The 17,285-nt window shown below is 34.0% G+C and overlaps 1 protein-coding gene across 2 annotated transcripts; it reads right to left on the reverse strand.

Moving 5' to 3' along the window:
* Positions 1-610: 610 nt before the first annotated feature.
* LOC136042023 (peptidyl-prolyl cis-trans isomerase H-like) lies at positions 611-16,766 on the reverse strand. 2 transcript variants are annotated; one of them, XM_065726874.1, is made up of 5 exons: positions 16,657-16,766; positions 10,360-10,450; positions 6,041-6,217; positions 2,855-2,950; positions 611-871 (listed from the first exon to the last, which is right to left on the reverse strand). In XM_065726874.1, the coding sequence occupies exons 2-5, from the start codon at positions 10,441-10,443 to the stop codon at positions 674-676; spliced, it is 555 nt and encodes a 184-aa protein (XP_065582946.1). In that variant the 5' UTR covers positions 10,444-10,450; positions 16,657-16,766; the 3' UTR covers positions 611-673. The 2 variants fall into 2 exon arrangements, with proteins under 2 accessions (XP_065582946.1, XP_065582945.1); XM_065726873.1 differs by having other exon boundaries at positions 16,417-16,685.
* Positions 16,767-17,285: the final 519 nt, after the last annotated feature.

Consider the following 17,285-nt stretch of genomic DNA (forward strand, 5'->3'; position numbering starts at 1 on the left):
ACTTTTCAATTCCGTTGTTCTCAGCATTTAATTTCCCTGGAGTGGATTATATTGAATTTGCAATAATAGAATGATCATACATAATTACTGTCATTTTACTTTGAGAAGCCGCATCTTGACATTTTTTTCCCCAGAATCGACTCCCTTTTGATATCTAAGTCCCCCTTCCTCCAAGTGTCAGTCCACTACCATAGAAGCAAAGTGTGGGTAATCTTTTCTATTGGATTTGGGATCTTAAACATGAGACAATTAATAAGGTGATACGGGCTTGGAAAACTTAACCTTGACAAAGTGGCTATACAATCTCATTTCTCTGTCAGCAAATATTTCTGACCTGTGAACATCTATCTTGTCAAAAGGATAAAACCACGAAGATAGAAAAGACAGAAAAACGAAATCAGTTCTAAAAGAAAGGAAGAACGTAACTAGTACCGTCTAGATTTGCGTTTCTCAAATAAGTCAGTGAACAGATATTACGTTACTAAATTGGGCTGTTTGTCTTCTGTGTAATTGTGGACTGAGATGGGTATTTATGACCCTTATAAAACATTATGCTTTAACTACAGATCTTAAGCAGGTTTAAAACGTTATTTAGTGGCCTCGAAGGGTATAAGGTGGCCCAGACATTTATTTAAAATTTATTAGCAAATTTATAAAATATGAGCATAAACCATTACATCTGACCACATTGAGAAATTGTTACTGGTATTTTTGGTTTGTTGTTTGGTCCAGTTGGTACATTTTCAATTTTCCTCATTACTAACAGTCCATCTAATATTCTTCCGAAAACCACATGCTTACCATCTAGAAAGTCACATTTTGCACACGTGATAAAGAATTGACAGCCATTTGTATCCTTTCCACTATTTGCCTAAAATATAATTTTGATATTCAGTGGAGTTTCCACTAAGTGTCAAAAGAAAAAGATCCAAACATAGCAATTAGATAGAGGTGGCAGAACCGGCTGGGACTTTTTTAAGGAGTACACTTCCTTTCATTTGAGTGAAAAACGTATAAGAATTAAATTTTGGGGGGGGGGATTTACATAATATAATAGAAAAAAAGGCAACGCAGCTTTTACTGTGAATCCGTTGATTTTTTAGTTAAAATCAAGTTGGTGGACTGTGATGAAAAAATTAAGCGCTATGGCTAATTGGAGAAAAAAGCCAAGACAGATAGTCTGAGTGAGAGGCAAAGCTGGCATAAGCCTTTCTCAGAATTTTACAAAAATGATGTCATTTTGCTTGTTGATAGATAGTCTATCTTCTATCCATTCATCGTAGGGCAGAACAAAGGTATATAGTCAATAAGGGTAATTCAAATAGTCTGTGAGTTACTATGTTTTTTCTTCAAAAAAAGAAAAAATGAAAGAAAATATCAAAGAAAATCAGACTTTTTTCAAGAATTAAACTTGAAACTTCTCTTTGAGCAATAAAACAATCAGACTTCTTTGTTTTAAAGAAATTGTTCTAACTCAAAATCTATTCTGCACAAAATGGGCCTAAGTTAGCTTAGGAAAACTTAAGTAGATTACACCAGTGACAGAAATTGGGGTTCTTTACTATCCACTACGTTTTAACGTGCCCCAAAATACAAGTCTTCTACATTAGGGTAATAGCTATTTGAAACACCTAATATGTCTTGAAACTTTGATTAAGAAAATGCTCCAAAATCACTTTTGGCTAAAATTACAAGTAATTGGCTATTCAGTCAAAGTTTAATAAGTATCAGTGCTCAAGGGCCAGATTTCAGTTTTCAAAAACATCAGGAAAAACGCAGAACACTAGATGATGTTGGTAATCTTTTTTTTTAATTAGTGCCAGTTACCATGTTTACCAGTTTTCCGTTCTCTTTGCACTAGTTGTGGAAGGGAACTACCGTCATCATCGAGGTGAATATTTGTATGTTTACTTTAAAGGACACTCATACCACTAAGAACATTAAAGCACTCATATAAAGGACAACTAAAGGTACTAAATCATGCACAAATCTAAAGGCCGATGTTCTTTTCTTAACACATTGAAGAAGCAATTCGATATTCCCAAGTAAGCGATTGCTAACCCCTGACAGATATGGACACAAGACAGTGACTCAAACTGTTTCCATCTATCATGTGACGTAGGTAAAGAAGCCTACCATTCAAGACATGTTTTCGCCTCTCCTACATAACGATCCTGCATGCTATGGCAGACTGGCCCGTGGCTGCATTCAATAGAAAAGACAAATAGCGGGTAAATGATACTTAAAAGTATTTTAGGAAAATCTTTAATTTTCAAAGTAATCTTGAAGTTTCATACTACTTCACCATTTTCCTATACATAAGAAAACCCAATTCTATCGGGTTTCTCCTTAAATTAAAAGGCCAACATCAATTACCAGAATTGCTTTGGGTTTGTTAATCTAAGATATGGGTATGTTTGATTATACATGTCATGCATTTTAGAGTGTTATACGCTATTTGACTTTTTGTAAGTCAACATTTTTTCTCTATAGACGTTATTTAAGTATTGTTATGCACAACCGTCTAGCCCCTTCCCCTCCAGTACAACCTAGTTCAAACTTTTTTATAACAAGATGATTATTATTCCTTTTTAGCTTCAATTTCATCAACGTTAACTGTGGGTAATGATTGTGCTGTGTAAATTTAGTTGGCTGGTAAACCTAGGGAAAGAGCAAGCGAATGTAGCTTACAGATTATCACAAAAATATTACATTTTCAAAAATTCTCAAAACAAACAGACTTCACGCAAGTCTTACGACCATAATTACTTAAACTAAAATATCTATTAATGGGTATTCAATTGATGTTTTTCTTCCTAAAAGCACACTGGAGTAGCCTACATTTAAAAAGTACCATAGATAGCAGGCCAGGTCCTTCATGTTTCATTAAAAAGTTTTCATCTGGAAACATTTCTCCATCATATATGCTGATAGCTCCAGTTCCGTCTCCCTAAAAAAAAAACAAAGAACATTATAACAAAAATAATAAGAGTATCTGTGCCTTAGACCTCAAGCAGACCATTCAAACTTCTAGTTAATAGATAATTTGTAATGTGTAAGTCCAATTTTCGAGGACATACAGCCATTCATATCCTTAATATTGCATGTTTTCTTATTTCTTTCGTCTGCATTCTGTTACTCATGTTTTTACTTATAGAAAAAAAAACGAATATGTATATTTCCTCCATTTTTAACATTTTATCTGGAATGAGCTAAGAGTGGCATTCCGAAATATACGTATAGACTATAATCAAATGGAAGATGTTTCTCTAGTTGATGGTGTGAGAATTACAATAAATACCAACTTTTCAAAAACATGTAATGCTGATGCACCACTTATAGGCTATTCATGGCATTGTTTCTTGAGGGAGGGGGAGGCTGAAAAAAGAGAACGATTTGAAAAATACTGTTGATTTGAGGGGAATTCACAAATAGTATGTGTTTTCTTGGACAGCGGTGCCCAAAGTGTAAGGAGAAAGGAATCATACCATATTGGCTGTAAATCTCTGACATGATTAACCAAGATAACAGAAGGAGCACATATGAGGTGGAAAGTAGATGCATACATACTGGTAGATAGGTTTAGAAAACTCATAGAACTAACTATTCAAGTATATTTTTAAAAGAGTCGCTTACAGGTTTGATAATGAATCTTGAAATCTAACTCATGACTTCATAAATTAGGAAAATAATTTTCCCTTTATAATTGCTAAACGCAAATAGAACGACAATAAAACCTGATTATTTTGTACCCCCCCCCCCCAAAAAAAAAAAAAACAACAACCAACCACATAATTTCAAATAAAATGAGCAAAAATCTCAACAAATGGGCTTAAAACGCACTTCTAAAAGCAAAGAAGTCATTAAAAAAAAAAAATCTCATTCTCTCTTTCGCTAATACTGTTTCTTTCTTTAACTCTGTCTATCAAAGTATTTTTTTTTTCGCTAATGCTGTATTTATGGTTAGTTGTGTTCCTTTTTTTTCCTGTTATTTTCGTCCGTTCTGCTGTTAATTTCAAAAATCTTCCTATGATTTGTTTTCAATTCTATTTTCTCTGTGTGTTTAATATCTTTTATATTGGCAGCTGTTCTATGTTATATGCTTTTACTCTCTGTCTCTCATGGTATTTCTTCCATCATATACAAGTTTTGGATGGAGAAGCAGCATGCACAGATGTGTTGGTCTTAGGCAGCTTGGGGCTGCATTGAGTTGTAGTACTATTAAATTAAAAAAAAAAACAAGTTTTTTTTAACGGAAAGTAAGGAGCGACATTAAACCTTGAAACGAACAGAAATTACTTCGTATATGAAAGGGGCTGCTTCCTCATCAACGCCCCGCTCTTTACGCTAAAGTTTGACTCTTTCTCTTAACTCTACTTTTTAAAACAGTAAAAAACTTTAGCGTAAAGAGCGAGGCGTTGATGAGGAAGCAGCCCCTTTCATATACTAAGTAATTTCTGTTCGTTTTAAAGTTTAATGTCGCTCCTTACTTTCCGTTAAAAGAACTTGTTTTTTTATTTAATTTCTGAATGTTTTTGAATCAATGCATGTTTTGATTTTGGCTCTCCGCAGATGAATAATTAAAACGAAATTTGCATATTTATTTTTTTGGCTAAATGGATTTCTCATAGTTTTGATCGAATGATTTTGAGAAAAAAAGGAGCAGGGGAGGAGGCCTAGTTGCCCTCCGATTTTTTTGTTACTTAAAAAGGCAGCTAGAGCTTTTAATTTTTTACGAATGTTTTTATTAGTAAAAGATACACGTAACTTACAAATTAGCTTACGTAACAAACTTCTGTATTCTCATGTTTTTATTACTTATATGAAGGGGTTCACCCCCTCGCTCTTTACACTAAAGCTTAAATTTTGTCCCAATTTCTTAAGAATGACCCCTGGATCCCAAAATCCGTAGAATAAATACTTTAGTGTAAAGGGTGAGGTATTAGGAGGAGGTGAGCCCATCATATGCGTAATAATTTCTGTTCTTTTTAAGTTTTAATGCTTCTCCTCACTTTCAGTTGAAAAAAAAAATTCATATTTATTTTTTCATTGTATTTTTTTTTTTAATAGAGCTAGAAAATCCTGCGCTCCCTTCATGAAAATTTTCTTCCCCTATGACAAATTCCTCCAAGGAAAGTTCCCCCTACATATCCCCCTCTTATCAACCCTCCCCACACAACCTTAAAATCCCCCTGAAAACGTCTGTATAGTTCCAAATAACCATCACTATATGTAAGCACTGGTCAAAGTTTGTAACTTGTGGCCCCTGCCACGGGTACTGTGAGGGAGTAAGTCGTCCCCAAAGACATAGTTATAAGGTTTTTTGACTACGCTGAATAAAATGGCTATCTCAGAATTTTGATTTGGTGACTTTGGGAAAATAATTAGCGTGGGATGGGGCCTAGGTGCCATCCAATTTTTTGGGTCACTTAAAAAGGGCACTAGAACTTTTCATTTCCGTTAGAATGAGCCCTCTCGCAAGATTCTAGGACCACTGGGTCGATACGATCACCCCTGGAAAAAAAAAACAAAAAACAAACAAACAAATAAACACGCATCCGTGATCTGCCTTCTGGCAAAAAACACAAAATTCCACATTTTTCTAGATAGGAACTTCTACAATTGGGTTCTCTGATACGCTGAATCTCACGGTGTGATTTTCGTTAAGATTCTGTGACTTTTAGGGGTTGTTTTCTCCTATTTTCTAAAATAAGGCAAATTTTCTCAGGCTCGTAACATTTGATGGGTAAGACTAAACTTGATTAAACTTATATATTTAAAATCAGCATTAAAATACGATTCTTTTGATGTAGCTATTGATATCAAAATTCCATTTTTTAGAGTTTTGGTTACTATTGAGCCGGGTCGCTCCTTACTACAGTTCGTTACCACGAACTGTTTGATTAGTATGCAGGTTGTCCTGTAGGATGTAGTTTCAAACAAAAATAAAAACATTAATAAGAAATATTTAGCAGCAATTTCATGAAATGAGTCATATTTTGTCCAAGTTAAAAACATAAAAATGGTTACAAAAACTTACATTAACAAAATCTCCACCTTGAATCATAAAATCCTTGATAATTCTATGGAATGAGGATCTTTTGTAACCAGTTGGCACGCCATTTCTTTTATATTCACCAGTGCAAAACTGCCTAAAATTCTCAGCTGTTTTAGGAACAACATCAGCAAATAATTCAAAAACAATCCTTCCAATTTCCTGAAAAAAAGCACAAGAATGACAATAATAACATGGTTTATCATGTTAAACGACTTACGACATTTTACAAGTTAGACTAGTTCACAAAGAAGTAGGAAGCGATGCATTCTCGTTAGTTGGACTATTTAACTGGATGATAATTCTTTAAATTCTGAACATCTATGATGTCATGGGGATTGAAGCCATAACAGGAATTTGAAATTTTGAGAGTCATCTCATTTGAATCAGAAGAGCTGATTACCCAATTTGCCAAAAATATCAGATTGCCATACAAACAAGAGGGCATCTAATAGAAGGATGTCCATCAGGGACTAATGGGAACAATTTTATCCCAAGTCTCCAAATAGCTGGTTAGGGTTTTTTTCTATTTCATTTACTTATTTGTTCTTTATGTTTTGGAATGTTGAACCATTGAACAATTGTGGCCAGAACTTTGGTTTAGTTTGGTGGGTCTGCCTGTCATGATGCTAATAATCTATGATGTGACAAGGAATGGTTTTAATTTTACATAGTTTTGTTTTTTATTTATATTGCCAATTATGGCCGATCCTTCTGCTCGTTTGATGAATATACCTTTGGCTCTTAGCATTTTCTCCAAAAGTCATTAAAGAGTCAAGATTACAGACTTAAATAATATTGGTTCTTGTAGAAATGGAAGTTAAATATCGGTTAAATCGCTGTTGCCCGAGTTTAAGTAAATAACAGAAAAAGCCATGCATGGGAGAATTTCAAACTTCTAAATTTCTCGCTTGTTTATTGGCCTGATCCGAGAATACAATTCTGATCTGGCTGTTCTGAAAACTGATTAAACACTTACTTAAAACCGGTCTTAAAAAATTAAAACTTAAACACTGATCTGAGAACCATTCTCAAGCACACACATGGACTAGATTAATTGATTGTGGTTGCATGCCCGTCACAGCGTGTAGAGATTTTGAATTTTCCAATTATATAGATTAGATCTAATATACTGTAGTGTTTCAAATGATATTTATCTGGTATGTCCGCTTCTCTAACTCTCTCTTTTATAATATTTAAGTTAAAGAAAACAAAAGAGTTCCATAACGGCCAGTTGGATCAGCTCTTTCTTACGTTTAGTCAAATCCCCTTTTCTATTTGGAAAAATTGCAGTCCTTACAAACGCTGCCAATTCTATTTCCTTTCATCCAAAAATATCTTTCAATACGTTCGTCTGGTACTTTTGCCGATGATCACATTCTTATCAATTTTATAAAGCCAAAAAATGAACTCAGGATTCGTACTCAATATGTCATTTGTACTTTGCTGAAAACAATTTGTATTTCAGAGTTTGTTTTATTTTTCTCAATATCAACAACAACAATATTACAAGGCTAATAAAGGTTTATAAATAAGAACAACAGCAAACATGAGATGGGCAGTATAAAAGTATCGTTTTTTTTTTTTTTTTTTTTTTTTTTTTTTTTTTTTTTTTTTTTTTTTTTTTTTTTTTTTTTTTTTTTTTTGCTTGAATAATAAGTTTTCTAAGGCAGGCCCTAGTTGAATAAAATCTCTAGAAAGACTCAAATGTCGTCTGTAATTACTGGTTAAACTGACAAATACATCTTAATCATGCTGCATTAACAAATTAAAGTTTTCAAGGAATCTAGGTGCTTAAATAGGTAGAAATTTCATAATCCTTCATTGGAATGTATACGTATACGTATATTTTGTTTTATTATTGATCTTTCAACTTTTCTTGATATATTTTATCATTTATTTCTTCTTTTCTTGATATATTTTACGGTATTTCATTCTTACAAAAAGCAAGATCCTTCATATTACAAATAATTATCTTTATTTTCTAATTTTATTTTCAATTTTAATGGAATCTATATTCTTTCTTCTAGTAAATAAAAAAAAAAAAAAAAAACGTTTTCAAAAATGAAGTTTTTCAGCAAAAGCTAAAGTTTCATATTAAAACCTAAAACAAGCAAAAGAAAGTCATATAATAATTCAAACTGAAAATGAGACCCAAAAATAAATATTACAAATAAATAAATGAAACTCGAAACGAACAAAAATTAAATGAATAATTTCAAGCCAAACCGAATAAAATTTTGGCCCATTTCGATTAATCATTGTTGAATCATCTGCATATTAGGGCCCCCTTCGTCCCGGGGAATTGCAATTTTAAGTTTCAAACCATTCAGAAAGACCAATTTTTTAGCCTTTATTCGGGCCCTATTTTCAGAGAAACCTTCAGTTTTTTTCCTGTTTTTCCTTCTCCACTGGAGTCCCCTTGGCACGAGGAAATGGATATAAATTTCGATTCGATCGAGAAAAATACTTTTTAGCATTTTTGGACCTTGTGCTCTTAACATTTTTTCGGGTCCATCAGGTTTCTCCTGGCCCACGGACTCATGGCAGAAAATTTCACACTAATCTGTAATGAAAAGTTTTCTAGTCGATTCCCAGGCCCATGAACTCTTCCAAGTTTCTATACCCCCCCTCCATATAAAGTGGCCAGGGGAAAAAAGAGGAACGAAATAGATAATAACGAATTAAAGATGGATGGTTCTTTAATTAGACAAAACTACAGCGCTACCTACCCTGGGGGCATAAGTAAAGGAATTTTAGACTATTTTGAACAATACGGCTCTCTCAGAACTTTGATCTTACGTTATGGGGGTCATAAGGGAGCTAAGTAGCAAAAACGAGCGCAGGAGAGCGGCTGCTTACCATCCAATAGCTTTTAATCCTTACACTCCAAACACTAGAGCTTGTATTTCCAATCAAATGAGCCCCTCCTAAGTTTCTACAGCTGCCGCTTCTGAAGTAGCCATGAAAAAAACAAAAACAAATAACACATGATCAGCTAATAGCTGTTTACTTTAGGCAACGCTAGAAATGGCTATATAAAGCAATGCCTCTGAAATGGCTATGCAAAACTTAGATCCGATATTGCCAGAGTTACAGGAGGGCCGTGTAGCAAAAATGGGCATAGAGAGAAGGCTGGTTTCCCTCAAGTCCCTTTTGGTCCTTAAAAAGGGTACCCGAACTTTATAATTCCAATCAAATGAGTCCCCTCTCGAGTTTATACAATCATACCTTCCATACAAAATCACAGGGAATTTCTTTTTTGGCTCTTTGTTGGACCTTTTTGGGGAGAAACCAATTTTCTAGTATATCTCCTCAATTGGAGTCCCCTTAGCCCATGGACTTGAGGATGTAAGCTGCGAGCCAAACAGATAATTTTTTTTCACCCTTTTTATGTACCTACTTTTTTTGGAAGGGGATGGATCGAAATAGTTTATTTGCACATTGGATTCCTCATGCTTTAAGAATCTATGGCTCTAAGCTTGAACTGAAAAGGAACAAAAAAGTTTGGCCCGTTTTTGGGCATCCCAGCCCCCTACCTCTTCAACAAAATGTGTGATGCTTTCGACCCGGAAAACGACCCCAGAAAGCTTCAAGCCAATCGAACACCCAAGATCAATCGAACCTGACTTTTTCATTTATAAAACCTACGTGTATGCAATTAGTAGTTTGCATCATAGCTCCTGTCCTTAGGAGTTACCAAGGGATTATGCTTTGAACAATTTAACAATTTTGAACAAAACTGTTATCTAGAGATCTGATCCAAATTAAAAGAAGGCTACATACGCCAAGCAGCAAAAAATGCACGGGAAGGGACAAGCTGCCCTAAACCACTTTCAACTTTTGAAAAGGACCCTAAAATTTTCAATCGAATTAACTCCCTCCCAAGTTTCTACAACCACCCCTTCCATACGAAGTGAAAAGGGGGAAAAAGAAGGAAGAAATAAATAAATAACACTTTGAAGGCAAATGGTTCTTTATTTAGACTGCACTAGGATGCTTCCTCTGATTCCTTTTCTTCGAGTTTCATGTTGGAGATAATAGGGTGAAACATTATTTTTCGTTTAGAGCTTTAATTCTGGAAAAAAAATTCATATGTGTGATGCCATATTTTTAGAAAATATTTCAAGAGATATGCTATTGTCTTTTTTCTTTTTTTTTAATGTCTGTGGCCCAATAGGCTTGTTCACTAATTAACAATAATGTTAAGTTTAATTCTTAGAACACAGACAAAAGGCAGTAGAATTTCTTGTTAGTATTGCAGGGATATAATCATGAGGATACTATTAAACTAAAGATCTCACCATTGACCCTATTGCAACATCCATAAAAACAACAGGATTAGTTGGTGACCTTAATTGGCTTTGCACCTGATTCCATGTGGGCATTTTTCAGCTAAAATTAAAAACATATACATATATAAAAAACGTACATTAAAAGTGTAAATGTAACTGTATTTTTTATTCTTTATATTAAATCATTCTGCATTAAGCAGTTTATGTTATATCTAAGTCATATACAATTGACAATAATAATTGAAGCAGCAATTAACGTTTTCTTTGGGGTGCTTCAGTTTTCTTCACAAAATTATCCAAGCTGTAGCAGTCAAGATTACATAAATCACCTAAGCTTAAACCATTTTCTGAAAATTTCATCCCTTGGACCACATATTTTAATGTTCAAAACATAGCAGAGACAATAGTACCTGAGATACATTTTATTGTCATTCAAATGTAGTTTTAAAAGCTTAAACCATTGTTTTCCTCCCATTAAATAGAAAACCTTTCATCTTCATAAAAAAAAATTGCATTTGGATACAAGCAAACTCGCAAAGCCAGAACAAAAATAACATTCGCAGATGCATAAAATATTTAAGGTTCTCGTCCTTCAGGATAAGTCAGAAAGACCTCATTCTTCTTAAAAATGTAGTAAAAGAAAGTCAGTCTTTGCAATTAACCATGTGTTCCATTCTTATGTTTTGTCTGTTTTTGTAGTTCAGTTTAAATAATAAAAGATGTTTGTCTTTAAGCTTTGTAGGTGATGATGATGGATCAAATAATATGACCTGAAAGTTGCTTAAATTGGAGATTATCCCAGTGGTGTCAATCGGGGAGGGGACTTTGACACCTTGAGATCCCCCCTCCAATTTCGAGAATATCTTTTCGGAGTATTTTCACTGAAAAATACCTTTTATAGTATGTTTGTAAAAAAAAATAAAAAAATAAAAATTGTCTCCTCTAGATTCTGCAAATTGCCACCATCCTTCCCCCAAATCCCTACATTTTGTGAGTTAATGCTATTAACCCCCCCCCCCCCTAACCTGTGGTCTTCAAGCCAGTCCTGGCCGCATATCGTCTGAAAGCTCTTAGTCTTCTAAGTATGATTTTGGCTAACCTTTTCTTTTCTTTGGATAACTACTTGAGTTTGAACAGGTTCACTATTGACCTTAGTTTGCTTTGAAATGGAATTAGGTTATTCAGGTAAGTAGTAGACATTAAGCAACAATTTACCCTGCTGAGCACATTTATGAAGATGCATTTCATAATTTTATGAAAAATCAGGGCAATGTTGGTAAAAGATTCCTTTTCTGAAATTGCTATAACTCAATTTAAATAAAACAACAAAAAGTAACACCAATTGACACCCTCTCCAACACTTTTTCTGAACATAATATTTGCTACCATTGCAATTGCATCCTGGCTCTCACGCCCCCACCTAAAAATATTCCTTGATATAAACTTATGCTATATAATAAAATGTATGATTTTATTGGTTTTTACTTAAGTTGACATTAAGTAAGAAAATAAGCAAGGAAATTTGAGCTATAGGACAGAAATCAGACAAGAAAAAAAACAAAAGAAATGTACTACTTGATTTAATATTCAATGCTCTTTCTGCTGTCATTGCAATTGCATAACAGAGAGAGTTTACAAAACACAATATAGAATACAACGTTTAACTATCCTGTGTTTTCTATTATTTTTCATGATTATTTCTCACCAGCAGTTGGTTCAAGATACTAAATAAAGCCAACCTGCAAAAAGAAATAACAAAATCTCAAACTTTTCCATGTAAACTAGGTCTAAGGCTATATTTGGTTGTGTGAGGGGGGGGGGGCATGATTGAAACAGCAATGATTATTATATTTGGGAAGCATTAAACAGGGTATCAAATGGCATATTTCTTGTTTTTGCCTATCTAAATCCTGTTATTTAATTTTAGTTAATCAACTTATTATGTAACAAAAAATCAAAGAGAGAGAAAAAAAATATAGCAATCAACTCTGTCTTTAATGTTGTTTCCAAATATAATACTTGCTCCTGGTGCAATTGTGTCCTAATGTCACCCCCTAATGCCAGGATATGGCCTTAGGCCATATACAAAAGTTTGCTGATTTTGTTAGTGTTTATTATTATTATTATTTTTTCTTCAATTATTGATTCACTATGGCAATTTAAAATAAAAATAACAACAAAATCACCAAACTTCTGTGCATTCTGCCTTATCCCTCTGTTCAGTAAACTATATATATATATATATATATATATATATATATATATATATATATATATATATATATATGTATATATATATATAGCCTACAGCTATATCCAGGAACAGAGAGGAAGACTTACATCTCAGAAATTCTGAGATAGCGATTTTCTTCAAAATAGTCCAAAGAACATATAACAATGCCTCTAGGGCCAAAACAAACCCCAGCATCCAGAGGATGAGGTTGTAAGTTATGCCTTATAGGCATATGAGGTTTTTATGGAAGGGATGGTCATACAAACTTTAGATAGGGCTTATTTTATTTAAAATTGGAAGTTATAGTGCCCTTTTTAAGAGTTGAAAGTGATTTAAGAGCAAACAGTCCCCAATAATTTCCCAAAACACCTTCAATCAAAATTTAGAGATATCAATTGTTCATTGCAGCTGAATGGTCTATAAATTATGTCTGTTAGGAAGACAACCCTCCCCTTCCTCCACAGCTCTCAGGGCAAGGGTACTAACCTATATTCTGGGACTTTTCTGGTTGCATATGCTTTGGAGGGCACTTATTGGACTGGTAATCAGAAGTTCTATTGTTTTTTTTTAAGAGTCAAAGTGACCAGAGTGCAGCTACTCCCCCTCCCATAGTCACAAACATGACATGTTTTCCCAAGTATCATCTCATAGAAATTTTTAGACAGTCCTTTTATTCAAAACAGTCCAAATATCATGTAACAAGGCTTTTAAGGTTGATAAAAATCACCAGAACCTGGGGGGCAAAGGTTGTAAGTTATGGCCCTGCAATATGTAAGGTTCTTACGGAAGGGATGGTTGTGTAAACTTTAGAGGGGGCTCATTTGGTTGAAATTGGAAGTTCTTGTTCCCTTTTAAGAGTCAAAAGTGATGGAGGTCAACTAGTCCCTTACCCCCAAGTACTCATCTTTTCACTAAGCACATCTGATTGAAATTGTTTGATAGACATTTTGTTTAAATTAGTCCAAAGGACATTTAACATTGTCTCCAGGGTTGACACAGCCCCCCAGATCCCTGAGAAAGGGCTTTAAGTTATTTATCAATGCTGATTTGGGGTAGTCATATGCTTGGTAGATTTTTTGATTCTATATTTGTTTATTTTTGGTTTAATGGAGTTCATTGCTTTTCTTTGAAAAACTTATTTTGTGGATTTTTTTAAAATTAATATTTAAAAAAAGCATAAAATTTGGGAATCAAATCGTAGACTATTATTCTTGGTAAAACTGTAGAGATTCTGGAAGGAAACACTATAAAACAAAAACAGTACCTTTTTTTCAATTTGTAATTTCATGCTTGTTTTATTGGTTACAAAACTTACTTTAAGCATAAAGAAGAGCACCAAAATAGTATTAAAAATTCCATTATTATAGTTTCATAGCATTTCCTTCTGCATACCATACTGGGATTTGCAATGGTAGTGATTAGGGTAAATTTACATATATTCACATAATTTAGCCAGGAAGAAAGTGAACAGATCATTTGATACCTCTTTTATGGTCTTTCCAAATTCAATAATTACTCCCAGGGAAAATTCCATTTTGAGCCTTTAATAGGACCCCAAAAGGTAATTTATTAGGTCTACCTTATCTTACAGTTTATAGAATGTGACATAAATGTAAAAAAATTAAAATCTAATAACATATAAAAATTAGCTTCTAAACACAGTCTAAAATAATTCTCTGTGATTATTCAGTTCCCCATTATAACAAAGAACAAAAAGAAAAAAAAAGATAATGCATTAGTGTTACCTATGCAAAAATTTAATTTTCCTTGCTGTTCAAGGTAGAGGCTGTAACAGCTGTAAGTTTCCTATTTAGGTTTTTCAACAATGGATATTCTAATGGTGTATTTTTAGTTTTGCTGAGATACCTTTTTCTATGGATGTGGGGCACATTTGAAGAATTCCTGCAAGTTCTTAAAAAAAAATTACTACTAAAACTATGAAAATAGTAATTCCCATTCTTGATTAAGCTAAAAATGACATTTTTTATCACAAGAAAACTTAAGAGATGTATTGTAATCTAACACAGGACTTGGCCTACTCAAGAGATCTATTACAAGCAGATCCCCCAAAGTCTTTCTTAAACTTTATAAGGCTGATTTGCTGATGATTCCAAGCTTTTTGGTCTAGCACACAGCTTAAGCCTTCAAGCCAATCTCATCCATATCAATGAATGGGCTGAAGAGTGGCTACTGTCATTCAACATCAGCAAATGCTATGCATTGCACTTTGGACCAAAGGATGAACACACAGTGTACTCAATGTGGGTTCCTAACAAGCAAACAAGGGTTGATCTTCATACCCACAATAAAGAAAGGGACTTAGATGTACTTGTTGATAATCAGCTCAAGTTTCACTCCCACATAAGGAATCTAATACAAGACTTGACCTACTCAAGAGACCTATTACAAGCAGATCCCGCAGAGTCTTTCTTAAACTTTATAAGGCCAACATTACACCCAACATTGACTTTGGAAACTGCATGGCTGCTCCCCAATACAAAGGCAACACAAGACTTCTTCAGGGCATGCAGAGGTGTTCTGCCAAGGTTATAGATGGGCTGAAAGACCTCCTCTACAATGAAAGACTTAAAAAACTCAAACTACCTATTCTGGTGTACCACCACAGACAAGGTGACACACTGCTTACCAACAAACTCTAATGACACATCTAGTCTCCTCAACCTGAACAAGTTCTACCAATCCTATACAAGAGGTCATTCAAGAAACTTTCTAAATGCCACATGAACACAAGAATTTGCTAAGCTTCTTCTCCAAAAGAATTGTCAATGACTGGAATTCCCTCTTGAAGTCTGTCTACAGTGTCAGCAACTTCACTTGTAACATTCAAGAAGTCACTGTATAACAAGTGGTCATGCAGGAAGTGGAAACACTGCTGTCATGATCCATATTAGTAACATGTGTCAGCCATCATCACTCACAGAGCAACACAGATCCATTGAACCTTATTGCTCTGAAGTGCAAATTAAGGTAATTAAGGTAAGGTATTCTTAAGTTTTTAGTTACTCTGTGCTGTTTTGAGCCTTTCTGATGGTTCAAAATTGAATTTGCTGCAGAAGCAATTTTTGAACCTGAAAAGAGTAGGGTAAGATACCCAGTACTCAGCCAGGTAATCTACTCTTTAATAGCTGAATCACTATAAAATGTCAATCATACTACCTAGAAAATAAATTGCTTCACCACTGAATGTGTCATAATCTTCTTAACAAGTAGCCTATGTGATAAGCTTGAATATTTTAAATATATATGTCACTCCCAATTTCAAATATAACAATAGACAACAGTGGAGCCTAATCTAGGAAATAAATTTAAAGCTTGAATATAATTTTAGACAATGTTGGGTAATCTTTGACACTGGATCTTAAAGTTGTAACAACATATCCTAATCATAGACATATGCTAGTAAACCTTGATTATGTTTAGACTAAGAAAAGCATCAAGAGACAGAAAAACTGTATTTAAATAGGCTAGGGTGTAGGGGCAACTAAAGCTTAAATTCAAATGTTTGAAACCAGATGTCTTCCAAGATTATACTAAATCAATCCCAACTGTATCTAATCCTATACACATAAGGTCCAAGATTAGGAGCCTGCTGTGTATGCACAGGAAATATACTTAATAATCAAAATATCTGACCAAGACTAGCAATGACCATTTCTTCCGAGATTTAATTATGTGAATGATTAGGCTAAATGTTTACTGTGGTTAGCTGCTGCCTATACTTGGAAAGAATATAAAAAAACATGCATCAAGTGGTGTCTACATCCCCTACCTAAAGAAACAATAAAATTATTAGAAAAAAAGTGAAGACTTGCCTGGATTCTTGCTCAGGCAGCTAAATTTGGGATGTAGATGCGTTAACTAGCCTAGTTTCATTAATGAGTCAAGCACAACAGCCGTTAAAGGTAGCAGAGCTCCTTAATTGCTATTCTTAGCTTTCTGTGAATTAAGGAGCCAAGTTTATCTGTCAGAAGCCACAAGGCTAGTGCTACTTTATAGGCATCTACTTTAGAATCTTATTAGCGGTAAAATATAGTCTAGAATAAAGTTACAACCTAAACTAAAATGAGGCGAGAGTTTTAGGTTTTTGCCATTTCTATACCAGCGTTGTTGATAAAAGATATTAAATAAGTACATTCGTTTTTTGTTATAGCTTAAACAATTTACCAATGAGATATATTATTTCGAATGCTATTTGAGTTTTTGTATTTGGATGTATTACCCTGATGTATTATTTCTGTATTAATATGTTTATGGTTTTACCCACCATAGCCAAGGCTACTCTAATCTTTTTACTTTCGACCTCTAGTTGATTCTCTTAACTCCTGTTAAACAATTGGTGGTTACGAACTATAGTATGGACCCGGCTAAATAGCAACCGAAACTCTAAAAAGCGGAATTTTTATCCCAGTGTTTACGTTAACCCTTTAAGTCCGGATGTCCTTTTAAAAGGACAAGCACGCTTGATTGGTAGCAATGATTCGTGTATGGTTTCAATCGGCATATACCATCTCTTATATGATTCAACAGTTCAAGACTTTTCAACAAGATGTCGCACAAGGCGGTGTGACATTCGGTTCAGTTGCTAGGCCAAGATTGGTGAGAGAGGTCCAAAAACGGGTGAAAGGTGGGTATTGATTAAAATATTATTAAAATTATTAAATGACTTTCAATAATTCTAGAA

Source organism: Artemia franciscana, unplaced genomic scaffold, assembly GCF_032884065.1.
Source record: "Artemia franciscana unplaced genomic scaffold, ASM3288406v1 PGA_scaffold_56, whole genome shotgun sequence".
Lineage (NCBI taxonomy): Eukaryota > Metazoa > Arthropoda > Branchiopoda > Anostraca > Artemiidae > Artemia > Artemia franciscana.